Below are 18433 nucleotides of genomic sequence, written 5' to 3'. Positions count from 1 at the left end.
TCAAATATGGCAGCTTGGTCAGTGCCCCCATGCTTTAAACTATGTTGTATGTACCCTTCTAGTGTAATTTAATCCTTCCTCCTTGTCCTCGGTCTGCCCTGTGACCTCCTCCCAGCTGAACGTACCTGGAACACCTCCCTAGGGAGGCAACCAGGTGGCATCCTTACAAGATGCCCGAACCCCCTCAACTGGCTCCATTCTGCATGAAAGACTGAGTTTCTCACCCTGTCCCTAAAGGAGATGCCAGCCACCCTCCTGAGAAAACCCATTTTGGTCACTTGACTCCACGATCTTGTTCTTTCGGTCATGACCCACCCTTCACGAGACTAGGAATGAAGATTGACCGGTAGGATGAGAGCGTGATCGCTGGAGGTCACAGACTGATGATGCCATCAGGATCACATCATCTGTGAAAAGCAGTTTTGCAATCCTCAACCTACCAAACTGCAACCCCTCCCTTCCAGGACTACGCCTCTGTTTATGTCCATATCACAAACGGGACTGAAGGTTGGTATTGGATATAAATTCTGAGGGGTGAAATGGTCCAGTGTGAACGCAATTCCTCGGGATGGTGGTCCATTTAATTTAAACTGCTGCCTGTTTCCTCAGCATCTTACATGAACATAACTGAACATTATCTCTCCATTAACATAAGTTTCATGTCACATTTTATCTCGTCCCATCTGCTGTCATTTGCCTTCGTGTCTATTCTGAAAAAAAAAAAAAATCATGGCAGCAGCGTGACAAATTACCTTTAAATTTCATCCCTGTCAGAGTTACAGCTCTTTCAGACAGATGGGCAGAGGACGGTCGGGGGGCTGTGGAGCCCGCTGGCGCTTGTCAGAAAGCAAACAGCGTCGTGAATTACGACCGGACGGTTTGTCTCTCTGAGTGAAGGATTATCTTCATACGATGACACACTCGTAAACAGTGCAGAGGCGCTGCAATCGATCTCGCAGATGCAGTGCCCCCCACCCCTCCAATGAGGATTGTGGGTGAGAGGAGGATTTACGCGGCTAATAATAGAGTAAACTAGATATATTTCCAGAGAAGGAATTCTGCACAGAGCCTATTTATAATTACAGAATCCTATGATGTATCCCTGTGGGTTTAACGCCGAACCAGTCTTAGACTACCGGCACGCCGCTGACCGGGCTGCACGGGATCTTTCTCTCTCGCGCACACACACACACACATACACACACACACACACACACACACACACACACAGCCTACTGTATAAAGATAGTGTCATCTTCACACTCTCCTTTAGACTGCTGATAAATATGAGAGAAGGAGATGAGGAGTGTGTTTAAGAGGAGGGAGTCACAGCTGAAATAGCCACAAGGGACTTTATTTTGGTGAGCAGCACCTTTTTTATTTCATCTCACCCTTGGTGCCAAGTGTTCTTTGCAACAGCACGATATTCCTGACCGAGCTGTCAGCAAAACCATCACAAACTTCATCACAGCACAAAAATAAACGAATAAAAAGTTGTTTCTATTCATGCCTGTTTGTAATTTATGGTCAGTGCTTCTGCTGGCAGAGAATACATAGGAAGGTGTCGTGATGTCATGTTTGAATTAAATGAAACTGGATCATTTCAAGTTCACACACATTTCACACAGTTTCTTTTAAGGTCTAACAAGTTTTTCAATGTAAAAAAAATGTATGACTACACACATAATGTATGAAAAGGTATTAAGCTTTTTTTTTTGGCAAAACAGAAGTCATCACTATATTGATCTGTTTGATTCCAGTGAATAATTTCCAGTGAAAAACATTTTGTCTTCATTTGGGGACTGTTTTTAAAGAGGAGGAGGACTGATAGAGAGCTGAACATTACAATGATATAAAAAGTCATTAGTTAATCACTTTATTCTGTTAGATATTTGTGTGTTATTTTGTCATAATTAGCAAATTAATTATTGAGGCCAAAAACATGTTTTGTGAGTTCACAGTGACCTTTGACCTCTAAAATCTAATGACCTCATCCTTGAATTCAATTGGATGCTTGTTTAGCTTGTGAGACACCTGGATCATAAGATCACATGAGGATGCATCTCACCAGGCTCAGAGTTTTCTGTTTGTGTCTGCACCAGAGGTGGTGCAAGTTAATCAGCGTCCTCAGAGGGACTACCGGTAGCTACAGATGAGGTTTTAGATGCACAGACAGTGAGAAGTGTCCGTGGAAACCACTCGTCTCAAACAAACAGTGGCGGCTCCTGAAGAGGTTAGCATTGATACTGTGATAGCATCAGTCATATCAGAACTGGAGAGGATTTAGTCATTGAAAGAAGAGAAAAGAACAACAATGAAGGCTTTTATTGATGGAACAGATGTTTTCACTCTTCTTCCAGCCAGCTTTGGCTTTGGTACGGTGAGCTGATCTGATTGGTTGAAGTTAGCCCGTGTAAGACGTGACAGATGGTTTGAAAGCACCCGCCTTTCTCCAAACAGTTTCTGTGAACGGCTTCCCAGATGGTTCTGTGTGACAAACCATCTGGTGTGTCAGGTTAGAAATTTGTACCAAATCGGAAGAAATTCCACTCAGGTGTTCCTGGGATATCACGTTTACAAGAAGGGGACAGACATGAGGTCACAGTGACCTTTGACCCCAAAATCTAATGAGTATATCTTTGAGTCCATGTGGACATTTATACCAGTTTTGAAGTCTGGCAATTCGTTGTTCTAGAGTCACGTTCACAAGCTGAAAACATAATTCCTCCAGCTACGACTGTCAACGGTACAGAAGCATGAAAACAGTGAATATGTGAATACTTACATTCCATCCAGACTTCTAGCTGGTGTCCACTGGATCTGACCTCATCACTTTGTAACCAGAGCATCTCTGTCCTGTCTGTTCTCTGCTATGTCATTTGCACTGGTTGAATTTTTGTTAGAGCAGCTTGCCTCTCTGAAAACTGAAAGTCACTTGCGAATGTATATAAATGTCTGAATTTATTTACATTTAACTTAAAGGTCCACTTAATCTGAATGTTTTTCTCTGATTGGAATAAATATTCTTTCTGTGCATGATTCAAAGACACTATGGATATTATAGACTCACAAGTCAGTGAGTCTATAATATCTAAGCTCTTTGCTCAGTAGAGACTGCGGGCGATCTTCCAGCGTTCGTTGCTAATACTGGGAGAAAACAATTAGAGAGTTTAAAAAAGTCCTGCTTTGCAGAGCCAGTCCAGTGTCTGTCAGGTGGCTCTTCATACTGGGGCAGTGACATGCAGAAGTCATGTGCTTACCACTGAGGAGAGAGTGTCGTTTCCAGTTAGGCGTCCTTGAAAAAATGTAAGGAGCGTAGGTTTGTTGGCAGCTGTTCTTGCCACCTTCCAAGTAACTATTTTGCATTTAGAAATCCCCAGGTGATCAAAATGAACTCAAATTCCTTGCTGTTTTCTTGCTGTCTGAATTCATCAGCTGATGACAGGAATAGCAAAGTCACCATTATGTTCCTGTTCATCACTCCTTCACTTGTGTCCTGTCTGTGCGTGAAGTTTGACACACTCTGCCCTTTGTGTTGCGCACTTGAGCAAGACTCTGAACTTCATTCTGCTGCGGCAAACACATCTACAGCTCGATGCGAAAGCTGTGCACAGTAACTCTGAAGGTCACCATTCAAAATATTTTCTCCCTTTTACATCTATTTCAGTCACAAGGTCAGTTTCAAAAATAGCCCGCAGCTATGAATTCACTTACAGAGGGACTGAAGGGTCAGGCGTGGACAACATGGCTGCAAACATCAGAGCGCCGGCTCAGGTTCCATCTGAAAGGTCTAAAAGAAGAACAGAAATATGCGACCATCGTTACTTTTTATTGTCATCTTAACCTTTTTATTATCTACTGATTTTAATGTGTGTTTAACGAATGTAGATGCAGAAAAGTACATACAGGTTTTCAGTCCCTGCACACCCGTGTAATTTTGTCCAAACTCTGCAACTTTTCCACAAAGTTGACCAATCGTAGTTTCCTGCTTGTTCCACCAATCACAGCAGTCCCTCGTGCAAATGTCATGCATGTACGTCTCAATGAAACGATGCAAGGTTTTATTATTCACTATTTTCTTTTTTTTATTTTGGCACAGGCACTGAAAACAACACATCTGTCATTGTTGTAGATATTTATTAAAGCTCTGTGCACTTTTCTTTTATATTTTTGGGTCGTTTTGACTGAATTTGAGCTCCAAAAAGATTTTGCTCCTTTGTGTATCACCACCCTCCTGCAAATTCATTATTTACAAAGACAGCAGATTTTTTTATAAACTTAATAACTTTCTTTTGCATTTTTTTTCTTTTATTCTGTCCATCAACTTCAGAATGAGTGTATCTTTACAAAAAACTATAAAGTATAATATTAAAATTCTTGTCTTTGTGCTGGTTTTGATTAAATATGGGTCAAGAAGGATTTGCAAATCATTTTATTCTGTTTTAATTTATGTTTTACACAGTGTCCAACTTTTTTGAAATCTGTGTTTTAATTTTGCGAGTAGGAATACGTTTTAGATTCCAAAAACTTTTTGTCTTTTTCTTTTTTTATGCTACAGAAGGTGTGTTTTTACACAGGCTGGTCAAAGAAATATGTTTTGCAAATTTGAATTTGAAATAGTTGAAATAGTGAAAAAAGTTGAAGTGACAGATGGTGAAATCACAGTTAAAATGAAAATGCTAATAAACTTAAAGAATGAGGCTCACATTTGTGGATTTGAGTGCAATTTCTCGACCACTGTTACCTTGGAATTTAGTGCATAAATTCACACCTCCCTCAGGATGAAACTTTAATAACTTTAGTGATTCTCTGACTTTTTAATTAGCACCATCATCGGGTCAAAATGATCGTCAGCACATACTTTGATTTACAACAAAACCCTCAAAACTAAAGACATTCTCAGAAGCCCCTTACTTTGTTTTATTCCCCAGAAGTACAAGTTGAAGTGAAAGTATTGAAATAAGATCTTTTGTTTGAAGTTCTTTTTTCATGCATTACATCTGACATCTTCGCTCTCTGGCGATTGGTGGAAAGTGAACTCAGTCGTCTTGTGACCGTCACATACGGTCAGGTGTCATCACTGTCAGAGTACGTACTGCACGTCGCTCGGAGATGTGTAACATGCAGTTTGACCACATTTAACTGCGGGACAAACTGCACCTGACATGACGTCACCCGCTGCCGGCTGTCGGTCAGACACTCAGGCATCCTGCTGACCTCTGACCTCGATCTGTGATTGGCTGCTGTGCAGTGACTGGATGTTTGGAAGTGTGACTATTTATTTCTCCTCATGGTGATATCACTGCATTTCTGAGGCTACATGCCAGAGTGACGCTGCCAAAGACGGTATGTTTGAGAAGATGAATCACTCTGAGATTTATTCCTGTCGACTTACATACATGTTTGTGTCATTCTGTAAATATTTTATGCTGATTTACTAAGAGTTTTCTGGAAAAGCGTGAAGAAACAGAGCATTAGTGGGAAAGCTGAGTGTGGTGCACCTTTTGGTTCACTTAGAATAGAGCTTGTGAACCAAATTTACACCTCACAAGCAGCTTGTTTTTGGACGTGTGGATATTTATCCTGTCGGGTTAGAGGTTTGGGTAGTTTTTCTCCCATGTTGTCTGTTCAGGTCTAATAAGGTGTGTATTTTTATTTCTTCATTGTCAAATATGTTTTTACAGAAGCCCTAATCCATTTTCCAATCTGAATTATTTTGTTTCTGACTTGAAAACAGGAGAAATGCTTGGAGAAATTAAAAATCACCTGGATGAAAACATGTTGCACTTCAGCCCCCTGTGGCAAAAATGAGTATTACAACACAACACTGTTTATCCTGAAAAAAAGAAAAAAGGTTACTTAGAACAAGAATCTTGACCTTTTTTCAAGGTGGGTTAAGAAATTATGGATTAGAATCACTTGCTTCACTTTGAAATCATAAACAGATTTTTTAAGTCTGATCTAAATATTTTGCATTAGTTTAATAACGTGAAATGACCAGATAAAGGGGTGAAGAATTAATAGTGACACACTCCCAAGCTACATGTTTGTCTTTGTGTGTCAACCAGTTATTTAGTCCACTGACTAATACGTGTTGTCCAGCTTCAATCTCCTCTGTCATCGCTGTGATCTTGTCCTCCAAACAGTTTGCTTGTCTCTTTTGGTTTGTAGTTTGTTCCTGACTAAACCCTCCTGTGTGCCACATTATGTCAGGGGAAATCCATTTTTAGTTAATTTGAGATTAATTTGATAATTACAAATGTTCTCAGAATCTGTTTAAGCAAGGTTTTTTATGCTCAGTATATTTTCAGAATCAAACTTCAGCGTGTAGGAAATGATATAAATGATACAAATGGGAAAATTGAGCTTTTGTAGTCACAGTGATGGACACCAGACAGGCCAGATAACAGGAACAGTCAGACAAGCAAGAACAAATTCTCATATTAACAAGAATATCCAAACTGTTCACCGGTATTTCACTGTTTCCTGTGTGCATAACTAAGTTTTGTACTGTGTGTTACAGGTGAACCAGGACATGACTCTGCAACTCACCACTAAATGTTTAACTTTGTTTTCATTTCCAAATAGATAAATGGTTAAGAAACTCATGATGTTCAATCTCTTCAAGATGTAATGAAGCTGGTAACAGGAACAGAAGCAATCAAAGTATAAAGCTAAGAAACATGTAGGTTCTCCTTTAATTAAGTCTCATCGTCTTATGGATCCACAAATATGAACATGATCAGAGCGTGAGGCAACAGAGTGACACCTCTTACCTCACCTCCATCTTTGTACGGTGACACAGAGAAGCCAGCAGCCCAAACTGGGCAGAAGTGATAGTGGGAGGGACTGAATATGGAGGTGGGGGGGTGATGTAGGTACCACTGAACATGCCAAATGAGCACATGGGGACAGTAATGTGATCTGATTTGAGGTTGGACGGGGCTATATAAGAGGCAGAGGCTCCGGCTGCAGACAGAAGAGACAGACACAGAGACACTGTCCATCACATCAGGAGACCGGTGGACTTAACTCTCCCTCCAGTTACCCACAGCTTTATTTAACTGCTTCAGATCAAGGAGAAGAATGGGACTGCACAGCGTTGAGGAACTGGTAAGATCTGCTGATGTGTGGAAATGTAACTGACAGTGATTATAAGAGGGACGAAGAGGCAGTTTGTTTCTCAAGAGAAGTTACACTTTTTAAAATAAGAAAAGAAACTGAATGTAAATTATCTCTGAACAAAAAGAATTGAATTTCTGAGGAAAATTTGAACAGAAAAAAATGTAGTGATGCTCCGCTGCAAACTGATGATGCTTAGAATAAGATAACTGTGGAGAATTTCTTGGACAGATTTTTTTTAATAGTGTTGGGATTTACTTGTGAATCATAAGGGGGAAAGAAAGTAGAGGAGAAAGATTTTATTTTATTTTGCTTTTCAAGAATAACATTCAATTGTTGAGAATAAAGTCAAACTTTCCAAATTGATGAGATTGTTTGTTTTTTGAGACTTAAGTTGAAAGATCCAAAAAAAAGTTAACATACTATTTTGTCTTTTTGAAAAGGTATTTCAACTTTATTCTCAAACTTAATTTAAAATAAAACAGTGGTTGAGTTATGACTGGCACTAAATCTGATAGTTTGACTTTGTTCTTGACATTTTGATTTAATTCTCTTTTTTTAAAGGCTGGAAAACATCATCCTCCTCTAATTGATTGTTTCTTGTCCCTGGCTGTAATACAAGTTTGACTTTATTCTCAACATTAAATAGAAAAAAATCTTATCCCTCTCATTTTTATTTAAATGCCAGGCTCTAATAATCTTCCATAGAATCATCTTTGCCCGGCATCACAAAGCGATGAAAACATCTGAGTCGTCTGAAGAAGAGCTTGAAACATCACTTGTGGATGTGACAATAAATGACACTGCAGTGTGAGGACTGTCCTTTATGTTTTCATTCTACTGGTCCGGCACCTGCCTTAAAATATTTGGATACATGCGACTCCTACATATTACCTGCTGTCAGGCAAAATTCGTAAGAATCATACACCAGTTCCCATAACAGACACGATTTGTCTTAACTTAAGCTTAAGTGAAAGTGATTAAACATTAAGGCAATTAAACAGCAAACTATTACCTAAGGCTCATTACCCAGAAGCTGCTGTTGTTACTGACGGCTTCTCCTCCATAAAACTTCACAGACTCTCAGCACACGAGTGATTCAATAACATATAAACAGTTGTGGCTCATTAAAGGGTTGAAGTGTGTGTGTTAAAGTGTTGAAGCGGTGCTGTGTTTACATTCCTCCGTTAGCTGCAGGATTTGGCTCCGCAGCGGCTGAATGCTGAGAGCTGCTCATGTGTTCAGCACAAAACAAAAGCTCTCCTGCTGAGCTTTGATTAGTGTGGGAATCTGCTAACAGTTTCAACCTTTTTCCCCAAACTCTTTCTCTCTCTCTCGTTATCGACGATTTTTCATGTAAGCTCTGTTTAGTCTTACAATTACTGTATATTATTGAGTTTTGAAACTCTTATCATGGCACTTATGGTGTTTTACTTTGGTGTTTAACACATTTTAAATCGTGTTTTATTTATTTCTCCTGTACGGTGATGTAATGGTTTGCAACAGCCATTCTCAACCAGTGGATCGCGGCCCACCGGTGGGCCTCAGAGTGCCATCTAATGGGCAGCGAAGTGCGATGTACTGTTTCTAATCCAGGAGATATTCTCGGGAAATCTAGCTGCCTTGCAAAGTAACATGATCTGGCCATCAGGACTGCTAACCGTGTACTCATGTGATGTGAAAGTAACAGTTGGTGGTAATGCAGCTCCAGTAGAGGAAGAGAGTGACAAAGAGAGGATTTTCAGCCCCATAAACATCCGATTTCCCAGACAATCCATGGCCCTTGAAATTCGGGTCCAGATTTTTAACATTTTAACTTCACAACATCTCCGTCTCTTCTCTCCTTCAGGTGTCCAGTAAGAGGTCGGAGGTCAAAGAAGCCGCCGACTTCCAAGGGGGCGTGTACGAGGCAGCTGTTAATCAAGAGAAGCATGACGACCGCAGGTCCCACAGGGAGCTGGTGGGTGGAGACCTGGCAGAGGAAGGCGACAGCGGCAGTGAGCACGAGGAAGTCAGCGTGGCGGCTCTCAATGTAAGAACACATTTTGAAGTATCGCAAAAGAAAAAGTTGATGGAAAAGTCCAAAAAAGTTTTTACGCTCGCTTTAGATGGGTTTAGAATTTTTGGAAAAAGAGTTAATGGGAGATGGAAACACTTTCTCTGAATAAGTTATTATGTAACATAAACATTTAAGTCAGATGACTGATCAGCTGTTTCTGTTCTGACAGTCTCATCATCATTATGGCTCCACACTGATCTGATGGAAACCTCACATTAATACATGAAACTAACAGAAATGTCTGATGTACATCCTGTTTTCTACATTATCTTTTACTGTTTGAGGTTAATAACATCATCTTGTTGCACCCTCTTCTTCTACAATGGTATTATGCTTTTCAGACTGGAGAATTTGCACCACTCACACCTTATCTCAATTAAGCGTCTCTTAATAAGAATAAACAAGAACTATGCAAAAAAAAAAAAAAAAAATCTTGCAAAAAAGGCACATAATGGCTTTAAGGACAGCAAACCCCTGTCAAGTTTTTGATCCAGCAGAGGAGAAATAGCAGAGTTGAGTATTTTAGAGGCTTGATTATAGAGATGAGATGCAGCTGCTGTGGCTCTGCTCTGACTGCAGCACACCTGTCTCCCCTCACACAATCAGACAGACAGACACAGGTAGAGACATGGACAGAGACACTCAGAGCATCATATGACATGACTCCACACTAACTGCAACAGAAACTATTTCAGCTCTTCTAGACTGCAAACTATCATTTCTAACATCCTTTATAACACATCAAACATGAGACATGGAGGTGGATGCAGTGCAGTGAATGTGCAAAAGGAAATTCTTAAACCTCAGGTACATAAGTGGGTCAAAATGACCCAGTGAGTTTATTTTCTTACAATATCTTCATTTTGATGTGATGTTTGCCTGGATATATTAGTGAGGCACTGAACTAGAGATAGAGGGCATGAGAGGACATTAATAGCAGTAATAGTAATAGCTGCAGTCATAGAAGTAGAGGTACTACTTGTAGTTAACTTATATAACACTTTTTTCCCCAATATTACAAAGTGCTTTCTAAAAAGAAATAAAATAAGGCCAAATGATGTGAGCACAGAGGAAGTAAAGGCAATAGAATTAATAAGCTAAAAAAAAAGATGGGGATAAAAATATAAACAAAACATGTATCAAACATTTTAAGTACTTTCACAAAGAGAAAAGTTTTAATAAAAAAGTTGCTAATGACTATGAATCAGAAGTAACTATCAGGGCTCCATCTGTGGATCTCATTGGTTGAGACGTCAAATCCCAGCTAAACAAATCAGAAATGCAACTACAGGCTTTTACTTTGAACTAATGATGATAAATATGTGTGCAGAATTAACTAATGCTACACTTCAGATAAGACTGATGTAATATTTACATGCAGTGTGTGATCAGTGCCTGCTGAGTGTGTGTGCTGGTCCCTGCTGCCACCTAGTGGCCTCTGGGAGAATAACATTTTCTTTTCTAACTAATCTACTCAGGAGTAATCTACACTCTAAACCTCAAAGCAATGGTATTTAAATATTAAATATTTATTTATTTTTTTTACTGAGGACCTGCAGATTATTATTTTACTGATGAATGAGGTCATGAATTATACCTCATTGCTCCACAAACTGACTGAAGCAGCTACTACATTAAAATACTATTTACAGGTGAACACACACAATATCATTTATTCACACTGAAAAATTCTTCTTTTTATATTTAAGGACATTTTACGTGTTCACTTTTTAAAGTATAGCTCGCAGTGTTATTATTCAGAGAATAAATGAAAGAATAGAAGCAGGTTTTTGAATAAAATCTCTTTTGTTGTTGTTTTGTTGTCTTGATGTTGCCCGGTCAGACGGACAAAAGCGGCAGGCTGAAGCTGGAGACGGTGGACGACCTGTTCAACATCCTCCAGCTGAGGAAGAGGAGGAAGGAGAGGAAGGCTCCCCTCCATAGGAAACGCCAGCCAGAGCCCGAGATCGTGGTAAGATTATGTTCAGAGAGCAGGGAGCAGCTCTCTGTCTGACCACAGGTTTACCTCCAGGTTTTACTCTGCATCTCTATCTTTCAGCCAGAGACGGTGGATGAGCAGCTGTTTCTGACAGCAGCCATGGAGAACAAACTGCCTGTGGTGGAGAAATACCTGAGTGATGGAGGAGACCCCAATGTAGCCGACCATGTGAGTGTCACACAGCATCTGTGGAACAAACATGGAAACCTCTCAAGAAAAAGCTCATTAAAATAATAAAATAATGCACACAAAAGAAGGCTTAACTTCTGACAAGTTATCATACTTTTATCAAAAAGTAGTTGATCAGCCAAGGCCAGTAACACAACCTTTAGAAGGAGTATTACTTATTAAATGAACTTTATTTTCACTGTAAAAAATAAACTGTAAAAACAGTTTGTGTCCAGGCTGCCTTAATATTTTAAGTGGACTGAATTAGAAAATTTTGGAATGATTCAATTTTAGGTTTAATAAACTTGAGTAAATAAAACTTTTACATTAAATTACTGAGAAAAGTTGAGTTGATTGATAATTTTTTACTGTGATCATACAGACCACGCACTGTAAAAAATAAACTGCTTGTTTTAACTTAAAAATGTCCAGATTGCCTTGAAATGTGACTGAAAAGTGAACTGAATTAGAAAAGACAAGTTGAGGTAATTTTGTGATGATGAATTTAATGATTTGATTGAACTCTGTACAGTACATTCATTCAACTTGTTTCAATTCAAAAGACTTCAAGTAGAAGAACTTGTGTTTTAAGCTCTGCAGAGCTTTGTGAAAATAAATGCTACAAATTTTATCTTTAACTAACTTGAGTGAATAAAACTGGTGTATTTACATCAATGATAAATCAAAAAGATGAGCTGATTCCATTTTATTGCACAAAGTTTTTACAATCTTATTATTCTTATTATTATTTTCAATGTATCAGTAAACAAACTTTTCTGATCGTGTCCAGTTCCAGAGAACAGCTCTGCACAAAGCCTCCTTCAAAGGACACGTGGAGGTGATGAAAAGACTCCTGGAGGCCGGAGCTGCCATCGAGAAAAAAGACAAGGTGAGAAAACTCTGTCCTTTAATGTATACAGCCATTCTTTCATACACACACATTGAACTGTTAGACTGACTCTGTGTGTGTGTGTGTTTCAGCTCGATGCCACAGCGGTCCACTGGGCCTGCAGAGGAGGCAGCCTGCCCGCCCTGCAGCTCCTCCTGGACCAGGGAGCCAAGATCACCTACAGAGACAAGGTGGGGACACACTGAATTTGTTGTTGGAGAAAAAAAGAGCTGAAGTTGCATAGCTGCAAGTTCATATTCCAGCATGTGTGACTTACTTTAACGCCATCTAGTGGTGGTATTCAAGAAGACACCCGCATCACTGACAATGCACAACAAGTCTCAGAGAATAAAACTTGGGCCTTTAATGATTTTAGTGATAATTCTAGGAATTTTTCTTGCATTAATGAAGAATACTGAACTCTTCTCCTCTCCTCAGCTGCAGAGCACTCCTCTCCATGTCGCTGTGAGGACGGGACACTGTGAGTGTGCTGAGCATCTCATTCACTGTGGAGCAGACGTCAACGCCAAAGACAGAGTAAGGACTTAGACAACACAACACAGACATCACCAGTCATCTTCGTTCTGATTGAATGTGCTGATTATATTTTTGTTTCTCCTTTCCGACTGAAGGACGGAGACACGCCCATGCATGATGCTGTGAGAATAAACAGATTCAAGATGATCAAGCTGCTGATGATGTACGGAGCCAGTCTCAACACCAAGAACTGCGTAAGTACTCAACAGCACTTCAGCACACAGGGTGTAAAGAATCAGAGACAAACATTTTAAAATCTTGGCATTTAAAGCAACATATTCAGAGACACAAATATTTCAGAACCTCAGCTGCCATCTGACAATCAGTGCAAAGTAAAGTGACTAACTTTCCATTGAACCCAAATGGTCAGTTTTCAATTAAACTTGCTGGAGACACCCAGCATCCTTTGGATTACACAGTCACTCATTCACATCCCTTCAATAATCACACATCACATAGTAAAACACAAAAGTTAAACATTTGTTAAACAATGTTTCACAAACTTGTGTTTTTAACTATAAATAAAGAGTATTCTTGCGGAATATAAAACAGAAAAAGACGATATAAGAAAAGAATGTAATCTGTAACACTGTAAATTAACTGTTTTATTTCTCCCCTTAAATGTCTCAGAGTAAACTTTGAGGGGCGCTCATGTCTTTTTCAGGGGCCCCATATTCAAACTATGATCCTAATGGTTCTAAGTGACCCCTCACTTTTTAAAATTGTAAGAAGAAAACTCAGTTTCAAGGCAACTTGCTTCAGTAGAGTCCTGAGCCAAACTGAAACTCTTTTTAAAAAGTCTTACCAACTTTTTCTCTGGCCCCTGGCTGGCCCTGTTCCTTAGAAAAACTGTGGATCATTTTATTTTTTATTGTTACAGAAATTAAAAATGGTCGGAGCCACTCAGCACCCTATCAGGGGACAGATTTGGCCCACGCGGTCCTAATCTTAAGAATAAAAGTGTCACTTTTCCAGTTGATTTACCATCTTGTGCGCTTCTTTCTCCTGTACAGGATGGAAAGACCCCAATGGAGACACTGTATTCATGGCAGAACGGAGCCAAGAGCCTCCTGTTCAACTTCAATCAGGACAAACCAGTAGACCAGTAGAGCCACACACATTCCAGTAAAAACAGGAATTCAACGCAAGATTCAGCCTCAGGATCTGCTGGCTTTATCAGGAAAGAAAATGTTAGAAAAGGGAAAAAGTTTGTGTTTTTCTCGCCCATTCAAGTCATTTCCATAAAGACACAAGTCTTTTCTGTTTATCAGAGGGGCTTGTTGACCCCCTCAGGAAATACCTGTTATTAATGTTATGTTGGCTCAGGGTGCTGGAGGATATCTTAAAAAAGATAGCATCAGCCTGACTGAACCTTTTGTTACTTTACTTTAACTCCTTTGACGCCTACTGGCACAGTGACATTTTCTCATTGGGAGTGATAAATGAACACATCTGTCTTGTGTGCTGCCAGATGTGAGAAGGCAGCAAAGAGCCTTTGATCAACAATGTGAAATCTAATCAGCATTCTGTTAATAATGTGATTATTAGCACTGATAGATTCATTGATTGCCAAATATTGCTGGACAATGTCTCTGCTGATGACGTGAAGACGTCTTTTACTTTAAAGCTGAGTTGAAGTCAGCGATGCTGCATCGAGAAGATGATTATTTATTGATTCATGACAACTGTCAGCAATCGATTTATCAGGTTTGATTAATTTATTGCAATACCATACACTTAATAACTGAGTGACTGTCTAGAGGTAGTTGGTTTAATGATTGCTTAACCAATTATATTTACAGATTTGAACTCACTAACCAATGAAAGGCTTTCCAGATGTACATCATCTATAGTCAATCGATTCCATAAGTTATTTATTTGTATAAAGTGTGAAGAGTTATAAAAGGGAAGTGTCCTTTTGCTGGTAGACGATGCGTGTTTTTAATTTTACTTAAACATTCAGACGAGTTTAACCAAGTTCTTTGGTCTTATGCATATTGAGATTGAGATATAAGACAGGAAGAAGTAAGTTTTTGGATCAGGTTGAGAAGAATCTCACTGACACGTCTTTTATTGATGTGCACAAAATCCACCATGTTTCTTTAGTTTCCTTAGACAAGAGAAATTCCCTGGGCTGCAAATGCAGTAACATGCATTACAAACAGCACACAGTCCTGCAACCTTTTGCATTTAACTTTCATTAAACTTCAAGCATCTCTTTGTAGGTTTAGTCCAGACAATTTTGGGACTGTTCATCTTGTTCAGATAGTCTCAGTTTCCTCTAAGGTCAGGGTTTCAAACAGCTTATCAAAGGTCAACTCAGCGATACAAAAAGAGCTCCAACCTTCAGCCTATAAACTCTGCCAAAGTTTGACCCTGACGTTCCAGCTGCTCACCCCGTCTGTTTTGTTGCAGTGAAGATATTTTGGGAATTTTGTCCCTCTTGTCTCTGGATTTGTAACAGTTTGGGTTAAAAGCACAGACACACAGACACACACACACACACACACACACACACACACACACACACACACACACACACACACACACACACACACACAGAGTGTGAGAGAGAAGATGCTGAAAAGTCACTGTTGGTTCAGAGAATGTCTGACAGGTTTATGTGGATGAAACAAGTCTTGATATATGAATGCTTATTTATTTTTTATTGTTAAAGCTGTATGTAAATTTTGCTTCCTTGTATTTATTGGATTGATTGAATAAAGCAGATTTTGAATTTAAGCTTCCTTTTATTGAGAGATTTACTCCACTCACTGAGAATGCCAGTTATTCTGAAATAAGGGATGATTTCTATATCTTTATCTATAGGCTTAGCAGATGAGATGAAAGGGATAGTTCACCCAAAAATGAAAATTCAGTCATTATATACTGAATGAAGGCCAGGTTTGCTGTTATGGTCCATACTGCTCATGTAATCCAAGTCTCCTAAAACCCTGACTTGCCATTCACTTGTGCATGCACATGTGAACTTGGCTCCAAGCTAAGGATCTACAGTGAGGATTTGGTCTAAAAACATGGTCTAAATGACGTCTTTAAAGTCAGCTTTGCATGTCGGAGCTTTAAGAGACTTGGATTACACTAGACGAGCAGTATGGAGGCATTGTACTGACCAAGAAAGCTGAGTTCTGCTGTCTGCCATGCTGGCAGCGCCTACATCTACCAGGATGCATGTGACATCGTGACGCCTATATCTATAGCTATTACTTTGTTGGCCAGAGGATGGCATTAGGAGACAAAAATCCTCATCTAGGACGCCTCTGGCTACCCAGAGGAGGAGACTAGAAATCAAAGCTGAAATAACACGTAGTTCTTGTCACATTACTGTGACAGCAATGCTGCAGGAAGAGCAACAGATTTAGCTGCAGGGGAACTCAGCCTTGTCAATATAGCAGCACTGAAGAATTTATTGCTTCAACTGGCCACATTTACCACAAAAAACACTGATTAGACATCCATATAAAAAGTGGTGAATTTTCCCTTTAATAACCTGTAGGCACATATTGAATTCCTGTCCTCAGTCAAATATTATATAAATCATCCGCGTGAAATACAGACTAATTTACTGACATTCCTTCTTTGATGCCATTAAACTTATTTTCTATGCAGATTGAAACACATCTACTGGTTGTAATTCACTCAAATAAGTTATATTTATATTAACAATTTTAAGTATTATCCCCTAATTTTAGTCTATTTCCTCAAAGCATTTGTCGTTGTTAACGGAATCACTATATTACCAGAATTATATCTCATTAGAATGAAACTCCAGGCCTTGCGTATTGTGCAGGGCAAGGAATTACTCCTATGACAACAGAGTTCACACCACACTGAAGTGTCTGTCCACAGGATCCGTCTTGTCCATGCATTTCAAAGCGTCCAGCAGCAAATGAGCAGCAAAACTTCCTTAACGAGCTGCCAAATTTCCTTAACTGAAAACCAAAATTTAGCAGTGAAGTTGTGTAGTGGCAGTAAATGTACACTTTGGATGAACGTGAATAAATACTGCAGAAAAAGTTCAAGAAGTTTCCATGTTTGCTTCCTAGCTGCTGTGCAAAGTGAAGGAAGAGTTTGTGGGATTAAATTGGAGCAAAGTGAGCTGCTCTCTCTCTGAAGCACACTCAGAGGTTACTAAATGTCTATGAAATACATATTCAGTGCCTTTTTACTGGGTATCAACCTTGAGTTTACTTGAGTCTAAATGCTTCAGCCCGCCCATCAGATGCCAGTGCTGACAGCTGCATTGATTCAAATGATAAAGTTTCTTTCAAATGAGACATGAAAGTGAAAAGCTAGACAGGTGTGTCCAGGAATGACGCTGAAGGCATATCTTCACTGGCATGATTTGATGTATTGCGAATGAGAATGGGGTGGCCCTGCAAACTCCAGACACATAGAAGACATTATACAGCTATTATAAACTGACAGTGGTGGACTTAGGCTGTCTAAAGGGCAGGGGTGAAAACAAAATATAAAGGGCACCAACTGGGTGCAACTGAGCACCAGCACGCCAAAGGTTGTGATGCATATCATGCTGGAACAGTTCCAATCCCTGGTTTAGATTAAAATTGTTTTATTGTGTGACTAAAAGTACAATTACTGCATGTCTGTAACATAAAAACATTAGGAAATATTAGCTCTTTAACAATTTTGAGGAATGAAGACACCAACTAATTGTCTAGCATGTAGGGCATGTAGCCTATACGGCACTATAGAACTTTTTCTCCACTGGACGATCAGCCAAGAGGACACTTTTTCAGGTTTTGTCCACTTGAAGGGCACCTTGGCGTCAAACTTTATCATGTTTGGTCTACTGGAAGGGCAACCAAGAGGCCACTTTTGCAGCGTGTTTTCAAACACTGGTGCACCAAGGGGGCAATTGCCCCTCCTGCCCCGCCTTCACCAGTGCAAACTAAGTTATACTCTTATTGACAAGTAACTGACTGATGTGTCAGATCTGAGGAGTTTCCCTTTACTACCTTATTTCCACCAAATTAACCTACAGGTTATAAACACTTCTGCTTACTGGTGTTTTCATGCTCGCAACAGTTGTTAAGCAACAGTATGTACAACGGGTTCTTACACAATCCTGATCTACACCAATGGATTTATGTTGCCCTTCAGGCAGTTTTGTTATTGTTCACTGGATACCCCATAATGACTCGGTAAATTAATGACTGAGTGTTTTGTAAAATGTGGGAAGTTTCCATTAAATTAGCCCACAGACTGTAAACACTTGTAAAGACATGCTTCAGCAGATTTTTATGTGGAAACCTTTTACAGCTTAGATTTTCCTATACTATGATTTGCACAATCCTGAACTTACACTAAAGAATTCTGCAATGCATTTCCATTCATGCGAAGGCATCTCATCGTGTTCTGTTGCTTGAAAAACACGATCAGTTGTACTTTGTGTGCACTCACATAGAATTTGTGGTTACAACATGACCAATTAGTATAAATTACTAGATGATGCATTCATGTATACATCACTCATACTGATCTGGGCAGTTTCATATCAGCAGATGGATTTAATATGACACATCTTTCACACCAGCCTAAAGGAATAAAAGCAAGCACACAAATGCAAGTCCATAGGGTTTTTTTTTTTAACTTTTACACTTAAAGTAGGAAAGTTCCC

At 39.4% G+C, this 18433-nt stretch overlaps 1 protein-coding gene across 1 annotated transcript; it reads left to right on the top strand.

The window, feature by feature from the left end:
• Positions 1-6956: 6956 nt before the first annotated feature.
• On the top strand, positions 6957-14167 carry ankrd1a (ankyrin repeat domain 1a (cardiac muscle)). Its single transcript, XM_084736317.1, has 9 exons — positions 6957-7113; positions 8972-9154; positions 11025-11153; positions 11241-11348; positions 12139-12237; positions 12330-12428; positions 12676-12774; positions 12870-12968; positions 13788-14167. The coding sequence occupies exons 1-9, from the start codon at positions 7087-7089 to the stop codon at positions 13881-13883; spliced, it is 939 nt and encodes a 312-aa protein (XP_084592443.1). The 5' UTR covers positions 6957-7086; the 3' UTR covers positions 13884-14167.
• The last annotated feature ends 4266 nt before the right edge of the window (positions 14168-18433 follow it).

This window comes from Lutjanus erythropterus, chromosome 14 (assembly GCF_056507025.1).
Source record: "Lutjanus erythropterus isolate fLutEry1 chromosome 14, fLutEry1.hap2, whole genome shotgun sequence".
NCBI lineage: Eukaryota > Metazoa > Chordata > Actinopteri > Lutjaniformes > Lutjanidae > Lutjanus > Lutjanus erythropterus.
Note: the sequence above shows the minus strand (reverse complement) of the source record. Positions and strands in the feature narration are given on the sequence as shown.

What these genes read in the sequence shown, in the direction of transcription:
- ankrd1a (XM_084736317.1), top strand. Translation starts at nt 7,087, where the DNA reads ATGGGACTGCACAGCGTTGAGGAACTG. An exon ending in TCAGCGTGGCGGCTCTCAAT is followed by an intron (nt 9,155 to 11,024) that starts GTAAGAACACAT and finishes TTGCCCGGTCAG; the next exon opens with ACGGACAAAAGCGGCAGGCT. An exon ending in AGATCACCTACAGAGACAAG is followed by an intron (nt 12,429 to 12,675) that starts GTGGGGACACAC and finishes TCCTCTCCTCAG; the next exon opens with CTGCAGAGCACTCCTCTCCA.